The sequence below is a fragment of the Triplophysa dalaica genome, chromosome 5 (assembly GCF_015846415.1).
Source record: "Triplophysa dalaica isolate WHDGS20190420 chromosome 5, ASM1584641v1, whole genome shotgun sequence".
Classification (NCBI taxonomy): Eukaryota; Metazoa; Chordata; class Actinopteri; order Cypriniformes; family Nemacheilidae; genus Triplophysa; species Triplophysa dalaica.
Genome location: NC_079546.1, coordinates 8,041,805 through 8,051,622, shown reverse-complemented (window position 1 = coordinate 8,051,622; position 9,818 = coordinate 8,041,805). Strand labels below are relative to the sequence as shown.

General features: G+C 41.2%; 1 protein-coding gene across 3 annotated transcripts in view; it reads left to right on the top strand.

Annotated features, from left to right (window-relative positions):
• The first annotated feature begins 3,749 nt into the window (after nt 1-3,749).
• Nucleotides 3,750-9,818, top strand: part of LOC130420952 (mucin-2-like) — a 30,045-nt gene continuing 23,976 nt past the window's right edge. For 2 of the 3 annotated variants that reach the window (XM_056748515.1, XM_056748514.1), the window contains exons 1-2: nt 3,750-4,013; nt 8,609-8,674. In XM_056748515.1, the coding sequence (XP_056604493.1) occupies nt 3,816-4,013; nt 8,609-8,674 (264 nt within the window). In that variant the 5' untranslated portion in view covers nt 3,750-3,815. Of the gene's footprint in view, nt 4,014-8,608; nt 8,675-9,280; nt 9,401-9,818 lie in introns of those variants that run through there. The other variant, XM_056748516.1, reaches the window with a different exon arrangement.

The following is a 9,818-nucleotide window of genomic DNA, read 5'->3' as shown; positions in this document are numbered from 1 at the left end:
TTAACGTAACAAAATCACACATTTTAGAGCATTAATATGCATTAAAACTGCATTTTAATGTAGTAATGTTTTGTTTAAATTATAAACCTTGTAAAAGCACTGACCATTGGCGAAAGAAAAACATTATTGAACTTTACTTTGTGTCGTATTTATTGTTTTTATTTAATATTACAATACTGCATAATTCAGGACATTAAAATGCATTAAAACTGCATTTTAATGTAGCAATGTTTTGTTAAAATTGACCAACTTTGTATGAGCACTGACTATTGCTAAAAGAATAAAATACTTTATTTTTACAATATTTTGCGTCCTATTCTTTTATAAGGCCCTTTTTTATTTTTCTCAAATGTTTTCCCCATATTCTGCAACCGTTCTGGGCTGCGTTGTGACTTAAATTGATCTTCGCACCATTGTCATAGATGGAGCTATACGATCAATGTAGGCTAAAGTTGCTTTTGGTTAACGCATCCCTGGTGTGTTGCACAGTGCATGTGGTTTGCCTGAGGTCAATCATGTTTTGTCGGGTTGGGTTGTGAGTGTTTGGGGGGGTATGTAGGGATTATTATGGAGATCAGCTAATGCATGTTAAACATTACATTCCGGTTTTAAGTGACTAGTGTGTAAAGCACAGCACAATGCCCACCCCCCTACTTCCAACTTTTTTCTACACTCTGTCTCTCTCTCTCTCTCTCTCTCTCTCTCTTTCAAAGCCACACTTTCTCCCAAAAACACCTGGAGATCACAAAAACCAAGGACGAGAGTCCCCATCCCCCAGCACGCACACATTAACCAACTCTTCAGTGCGTCTACCTATCAATACAGTAAGTGTGGACCGCAGGAGGCGGTTCGGGGTGGGCTGTGCTGAGCCTGAGGCTTTACCATACAGCCTCACAGCCAGCAGCCATTGAAGTGCTCGGCCTCCATAATGGAGTCACTAATAGGTGCCCATTCAGCAAGAAAAGTGTTTTCTGAAAAAAAGGGTGAGCGCGAAGAGAAAAGAAAGTTTTAGGGGAAGCAGCAATCACTATGTACACCGCCTTGAGTATGTACAATTTATTCAGGTCTCCTCCCTGAAAAGCCCCATCCTATTTTTTTCTTCTTTTGACTCTTTAGCAGAGTAAGAAAAAAAGAGAATAACAAATCACTCCTGAAAGGCCTTTATAGAGAGTTTGGAGTTCTCTTTTCTTCCTCACTTGTACATAAAGTGAATAGCCTGTCCAGGAGTGAGTACAGGCCCGATTCCTGAGATATTGTTTGGGCGTTCACGGTTTCTCGCCTCAATAAGCCGCACCTCTCGACTTTTCTCGGTCATATGTGTCCTCATGTATGTATAAACGCTCTGCAGAATAACAATGCTACACAATTGTTCACAACTTTGTTTAGATGGTTAATGCACAGTGTTGGGGATTTGCAAATTGCAAATTTGTTTTCCGACATCAGAAGTTAACAATAGCAGTGTATCGAAAAACCTCACAAAATGCATCTATAAAAAAAGAAGTAAACTATTGTCCATCTACTGAAAAACTATACGCTGTTAATGCATATGTTTTGTCAGACGTTAAAATTCGTCATGAGGTGAACGGTTGTTTTCTGCGTGGCAGGTGCACGGATTGTAGGTTTTCTTCAGGTGTACTGATAGTTTATATTTGAACATTACATTTACAAATATGCATTTGGCAGATGCTTTTATCCATAGCGACTTACAATGCATTGTAATGTCCTTGGCATTCCTAGCGCCATGCTCTAACCACTGAGCATATTTTCCTAGTTTACTAGTGATGTTCACAGAGAATTCAATTTACTTATATTGTTGAGTGTTTTTAGGTGGTTGCTTTGGTGTTGCTAAGGTATTCTGGGTCATTGCAAAGGTGTTGTATTGTGTTTTCTAGGGTGCTTGAAATGATCGTAAGGGCATGGCTCGATAGCTTCACCGCCATCATATACACGATTATTTTAAAGTCAAAGCACAACTCTCCTGTATAAGCCGCTCAATTTTACAAACAGTACGGGACAAGTTATGCACCAAAGTTTTGTCCAGAAAAAACAGAATAATAAGAAGAGCACAACAAACTTTGAGGAATGTTTTAAATAGCCTACTTTAGCACAAGTACAATTTCTAAGAAGTACATAGACTGAAAGTATACTTTCCTATTTTAAGTTTAAAATAAGTATACTTATAGCACACTTGAATAAGCTTCTTTTTGATAAGAGTAACTACTCAGTGTGGGATCTCGGGCTGAGATGAAGTTTAGGACGAGAGTAAGGGGGGTTCTCCTGCTGGGATGGTCTAAGCCTAGAACCATCAGCTTTTGTTCTTCATCTTTTAAGTTAACAATACCTGGTAGAATGGCTGTCTTTATTCATTATAGACCTTCCTTAAGCTTTCATATGATTGTATGATGCATTTTCAAAGTCTACTGGTTCAAAGTAAAATACCACATTTCTTAATTATTTATGGAAATTAATAAAAGTACTGCCCTAAACAAGCTATTTTATGCAATAGCTGTTAAGTCAGACACAAAATAATCACAATTTACATAATAACCACTTAAAAGTTTACAAAGAAAATTTAGTTACCCTTATGTCATTTCAAACCTTTATGACTTTCATTCTTCGGCAGCACACGAAAGAAGATATTTTGAAGAATGCTGGTAACCGAACAACAGCGGTAAACATAGACTCGCACTGGTTTGTGTCCATACAATAGAAGTAATTGGGTACTGCCATTGTGTATACTTGTGTTTATTTTTGTAAAGTTATTATTCTGTGTCGTGGATTATTTGTCTATTATTTGCAATAGCTTGTTTAGTAATACATTAAAAACGAACCTTCATTTTCAAGCTTCCAGATTCTACAAGTTGTGTGTAAACTTTTGACCCCAACTGTATTGTTTATTTAATGTTTACAAGGTTTGTTAGGCATCAGCTATGTAACTCTGAGCCATCTAATAGCTGAGCACGCCGCTTGTCTGTCTTGGCAACGTTTATCCGAGAAGCATTTTTCCACCAGTGTCTTAGCAACTGGCTTTGTTGCATCTGGATTACCCAGAATGCATTGCAACAATCTCTGTCCGGAGGGATGTTCTGTGAATCTCAAAGCAGACTCGCACGCTCTCACTTAAAAAGTGATTTCATTTAATGACTTCAGTTAACCCAAGCTTCAGATATTTTTGTGTTTGACTGAACGTGTTTTCTAGCATGCCACCGTGGCAACCAGCTCATACTTGGTTGAATAGCTCTTGGTTAATATTTTTTCTGAAATTTAGGCTGAAGGGAGAATGAGCACAGCGCAAACCTCGCAATCCTCTCAAGCTAATGAGATATGATTAAAACTGCAGATAAATCTACGGTCCAACTGACACACGCAAAGGGAAACGCACACTCGCACACATTCCCACTAATAAGCTTTGATTTGTGGGACTGATAGTGTGTGTGGTTTCCTTAAAACGACTCTGTAAATCCTCAGTAATGTAATTAGGCATGACGGCAGATTTATGCATGCACCAGGACAGAACCTGATCCTTGTCCATTCTCTCCACACTCTGAAAAGCTCTTTGTGTATTTTGTGCTGCTGTCCAGTGCTTTGGCCTTGTGTGTGTGTGTGTGTGTGTGTGTGTGTGTCTTAACAAATTTTTTGGTTAGAAATGAATGATATATGTGACTGGTTTTGTGTAATGATTAACAGAAGCAATGAGCTTACACACAAATGATTCATTCCATAACAAGAGTGCAAGACACGAGCAGAGAGAGGACACAGCGGAAACACATTTTAAGACAATTGCTGGCTGAAATAAACTCAAAAATCTTGAGGAAATGGAGGCGAACTATGGAAAACATAGCACACTGACACCTGAAGAAAAAGGCAGGTGGCACCTTTATTTCTCGAAGCCCCGATTTATGAGAGCGCAGCCGGGTGGCCCTCACCCCCTCTGCCGCATGAGTCACCCTGGGAGACGTGTCAACAGCAAGGCCCGGCAACCCGATTCCAGACCCCATCACTGGAGAAATACGGTACGTTTCCACCCCACTGGGGTTCTTCAAAAACCCTTTAGATTGGCTAACATTAAGCTTTGCTTGCCAGTATCTCTGATCTCTGCTTTAGAAATGAAAAATCACTCGGAATCAACCCCATGTTGAGAGGATGAGGGATAGAGGGTACGACTGAGAAGAGGACAGCATGTCTAAAATCGGAGCATCTGTCCAAGTTTCTGTAATGAATGTTAAGCAGGTTAGCTGTCGGGGTGCGGCTGTGCCAGAGGTCAGCGGAATCGCTTCGAGCGGGCAGGACGGACGCAGGCTTTATGCCCCCCTAGTGAGCTTCCAGAATTGGGCAAGGTGCTAACTCCTGCTCTTGCTATTGTAGCAGTACCACTGACCATATTGATCTCTGATGCTAGCAGATTAGGGCATAAAGAAGGCTCTGTCCTGGCTGTGGGGGTCCTCCTCTGATTCTCTCCTCTCCTTTTGGGGTCACAGAATCTGTAGAGCCCCTCTGACCTTTCGAGTCAACAGGCGCACACACCATTGGCTCTGTATAGCTGGCAAGGATGGACACTATTAAGCCCGATTGGTTGGACGGTTACATTCATAGCTCATCATAGCTGACCCAGCGAGTGGCAGTGGGCCGTCGGTTTTGTGCATGTGTTTTATGATGGTCTCCTTCATGCTGGGGATCAAGGCATGCCCCCTTTTGTAGGCTATTAAATAGGGTTGCAGTTTGGAGACCACATTGTTTTGGGGAAAAAGGATTTCCTCATGTGTTCTTGGTCCTTTTGTGGTTTGATTGATGTTGGGTGTTGTAAAGTTGTGCGTGGATGATGTTAGGGTGTGTGTTTGTTGTGTATTAGCTTGGTAACTCTCTTGTCGTGGACTCAGCCATGGATGTCTGTGTAATGTGGTTTGTCAGAGATTGCTTTATAAGCTTGGACAGTGATCTTCTTATATAAACTCCACTGAGATTGAAAAGTCTATCTGTGAAGGAAGATCCAATGTACTGGCATTGTGTTGAGTTAGGAGTATAGATAACAACAAAAGAATGGAAGGGAGATATTGGGTCCAAATTCGTTGCGCATGTGCTTATTTATATTTCAATTTTTTACGATTTCACCATAAGAGATTTGAGTTCCTCTACTAATGTAGGCAAAAATAAACAGATATCAGGATGCAAGAACTTTCCTTAGGAATCAAGCAGAGGGTTTCCAAATCATAAGTGAAACAGAAAACGGCAGTCGGAGACTTTGCTTATTAACAAATCAAATAATTTGATCTTCATTCTTCCACCTACTTAAAATTGACATGCTTCCCATTTCCTGTGTCCCTGGTGCATTTCCTGCCCTAGCCTGCGCGATGCGATGGTAAACAGCCTTCCTGACAGGAAAAGCCCAAATAACAGCGGCATTGCTGCGCCCCTGAGACACAGAGGCAATGGAAAGCCCATCTGCCTGGAATTGGCCTAATCTCATCTGGAGAATTGGACGATGGGATACAGAAGGCACCAATCACGCCTGTCCAATTTCATTACGGACCTCAATGATGAGAAGTTCAGAGAGCAGAACACAAGAGTGTGGGCTGACTCATTGGGACTTACTTATTTATGTTTGCTTGAGAGCTCCGATTGTAATAAAGCCCTGGTCCTGTGACCTCTAAAGCAGGGTGTTGGATTACATCATGAATATGATATCTAATCAAGAACGCTTTCGACCAATCTGCCTTCCTGATGTTTAAAAGAAGCTTCTAGTGTTGAGCAGGAGCAGGTCGTGACTTTTAATGAATCTCAAGGTCCCGTGAGGTGACCTGGTTCTGTTCTGTACGCTTTGCCAATCTGTGAAGACTGAATATTACTGCATTTCCACAACAGAGCAAACATAAATTGTCGTTCTGACTGGTTTCTAGGCTCTCCACATTTTTCCATCCCAGAATGAGCCATACGTGTCCAGACCAACTTGAATTCACATTCAAGGATTAATTAGGGAGCACACAGGTTATTGTGCACTAAGTGGATGCAATTTAGCTGTAGGATTGGGTCATTGTGCAAGGTCCAACAATCATTTAACTGAAGTGCATAATAAGGAGAGACTCAATTATTAGGCATTTTATAAAGTGGCATTCGTTTTATTCCTTATGATTGTCAAGTCTAATAAACTATTTAGATGCTATTAAACATGGAACAGCTAGTCTACAGTACACAAATTATGCCCAATATTACTAACGGTTACTATCATAAATATAATTTTTGTTTCATATTTTGGTAACAAGTTTATAATCCTGACTGTTTACAGATGCCAAGCAACATACAAACTTCATTAAGAGTGCATTTACATTTAGTCATTTAGCAGACGCTTCTATCGATTTACAAGTTGGGTAAACAATGGAAGCAATTGAGTCAAAAATTAGGACAACAAAAACAAAGAGTAATAAAAACACGTCTCACAAAGCCAACTACACCCACAAAGCCAGAATTTCCAAAACTTCAGAGGGGAACGCTGCCCAGAAACATACTTAATAACATAAGTTATTACAAAATACAAAATACATAAAATAATCCAAATTAAAGATGAGTTTGACTCTTAACATTCTTGTAAAGTAAACATTTGAATAGATATCATGTTTGTACCGTTACCCGGAATTATGGCCACGATAACCATGATGTGACAATCTGATATAGTGACAGCCTTATTAAATGCTATAGTATAGTCCCGTATTTTATTCATGTGCCCTAGCAAACATTTACTAATCATATTCTTGTAATGAAAAGCAAATACCGCTATGGCCCAACCAAGTAATCACGGCCCACAGATTAGGAAGCTTAAATAGCTTTGACAGCTCCTCCAATCGGAATGTAGAGTTCGTAACTATACATTTGTATAAAAAAGAACTCAATCCAAACCTGACGCTTTTAAAGAACAATGCCACACGCTGTCAATAGTGATTTTCTTAATGCTCCTCAATAGACAGGTTCAAGCAGGCGTTCAATATTCTCCCTTTGGTCCCACTCTGCAGGCCCCACACTCATCGACAACAGGTGGCCCGGTGGCTTCATATGCCACAATCCCCTGCCCCAGTGTGCGACCACAGTGAAAGAGAGAAGAACCACCAGGCTACCACGCAGGAGCTGACTCAGAAGCTATGGCATCTGCCACGGTGAGATAGATGACCTCGGTGAACAGAGAAGGATACGCAACAAGATGGAGAGGTGTCTCTGGTGATAGATGAGTCTCTGCTGGAGCTCCAGGGCGCAGGTCAAACGGATGAGAGTTTCCGAGACTAAGTGAAAAGAGTGGATAAGAAAAGAGGAGCTGAGCGATGGAGTGGATTCGAGGCCACCAGAGGCTGGTTGTATCGCGACTAAATGAGAAGATGGCTGATGAGAACATGATGAACTCCACAAAAAGCATGGTGCAGTGGTCGGCATTCACTATTGAGATTAAATGCGGTTCTCAGCCGAAGACAGGGGGTCAATTGACGCTCTGAGAAAGAGGCATATGAATCACTGTTTGTGTGGGCGTGGGTTAGTCTGAGTGTTCCTGCTGGTTAAGCCAGTGCTCAGTCAAGAACAATATAGTTACATGAAAAAATTAACAAAACATGTAGCGGCATCCTTAATGGTGCAATGTGGAGATTTTAGCGACATCTAGCGGTGAGGTGCAACCAACGGCTCCCACCAATCCCTCCCCTTTGAAGCACAACGGTGGCTGACACAAAACTAAGATGTCATCATGTTTTCGCTTCTTTGCCAAAGGAGATAACGTATTTACGAAACGCGCTCTGTAGAGCAGTTTGTCTGTTTAAGGCCACCATAGAAACAACATGGCGAATTCCATGTCAGTGGACCCGCACTGTATGTCTAAGTTAATACAAACCAAACGCTTCATTGTGTAAGGTCTTTTTACACCTCTCAAGACATAGTTATGTACGTTATATTGCTTTTGCATAGATCCTGCAAAAAGTGACACACTGGACCTTTAACTGTAATACTGTTTCCAGCCAAATGGCTGATGTTTTTATATCATTGTGCTCATTTTTGTTGGTTGCTAGGGCGTTGCTAGGTGCTTTCTTACCAGCCCAAATCCATCTCCAAGTCTCTTTGAGATTATTGTCTCTAAAGATATAAATCTGTGCTTTTTTCAACGCAAGTTAGGGCTGCACAATAAATCAGAATGATTGAAATATCAAAAATGCGCATATTGCAAGCTTTAGCTTGATGCAGATAGCACAGAGACGTACCTAATTTGTAGAGGATGACCAATTATGTATGGAATAATGTGAAACATTATAGGTTTTATCATTTTTTGTCTTTTAATATATTTTAATACAGTTTAAATGTATTTTACAAACTTGACCTATTATTGTACGAATAGTCTATTGTGTATCACATTATATAGCGAATTCGAATATATCTAATATATTCAATATCATTCACCCATAATGCAAGTCAATTGTATGTTTTTCTCCAGTTACAGTACATAGTTTCACAAATAATGACACAACTCCTCCCAATAAGCCACACAATTTGAGTTATTGCTCATGTTTGTAGCACAAAGTGAAGTGAGGCTTTGAATCACTTACAATAGCATATATCATATCTAAACCAGTTTTCTGTTTTGTAGGCACCGTCATATTACATCTGCTTTGTGAAGCAAGCGGTCCTGTGGAACAGAGGACAACATCACACTGTAAGTTTTCATGCATACTTCTTTGGGAACATCAGTTACACTTCAACTATGACGACTGACACACGCAAAGTAACTGAGCTCCATCATCAAAGTACAATTTGAGCAGTACATTGACATAATCTAATAAGACATGGCTGATGTACAAATCTGACTCCTGTAAACAAACACACACAGGCACTGATGGCCTGTGTCTATCTACCTCACTGTCACCCTCTTAAAGGGGCCAGGCACTGTGAATGTGCCGCAGGAAACAGAGAGGTCGCCATGGCGACAGCGAGTTGTGTGGGCTGCCTTCCTGTCTTGGCCTCTGGATAAACAAACAGAAAATAAAGAGGACAAAGATTCACCAGCTTCTTACTAGACTAATTTACATCTTTGACTGCCCTTCACACACAAGCGTACCAGTGTACACAATCAGCCGAGCACATAAGTATGAATAAGCACACAAACACTTATGCAGCGGCGCATTTTTTTGCCCTCTGAATCAACTCGGTACACTATCGACAATAAGACGTTGACCGCATTGCCGCATTCATGCTTTTCAACTTTACAGCTGCAATTCTTGTCCAAACATTCTATTGAAAACGAGAGACTATTAACCCATCCGCCGGCTTCATGCCTCGCGGTCTCCACGGACATTGTCACCACAGAGACAGGACATCGCTGAGGATCAGAATGCCGCCGGGGCTCTGAATACTGTACGGCGAAAAGATGACACACGCACAGGTGGGCAAACACACGCCTGATCACGCCCCGCTTTGCAGACAAGCACCGGTGTTTACACTGTGATTTATGGTTTGGTTTGGGGCTGGTATGAAGCCCTTCGCCAATTCAATTCGAGATGTAGCTCCAAACCATTGTGGACATAAGAAAGGTCGCCGCAGGAGGGCGGGCGACATTCAGATGGCATACAGAGGCATCTGATCGGGAGACAATGCGCGCTTGCGTTGGGATTGAATAAGAGAATGAATTCTGACTGTGGATTAGTGAAACATGGTTTTGAAGCTCTAAAGGTGAGACAGTAAAATACTTTGAACAGTATGAGGGCGAGCTGGTCAAAACGCATCTGGAAGTTTAAAAGAGGAGGTGAAAGGAAAAAGGGAGACGGAGGGGATGAAAAAGTAGCCTCATTGTCTGGCGGGCC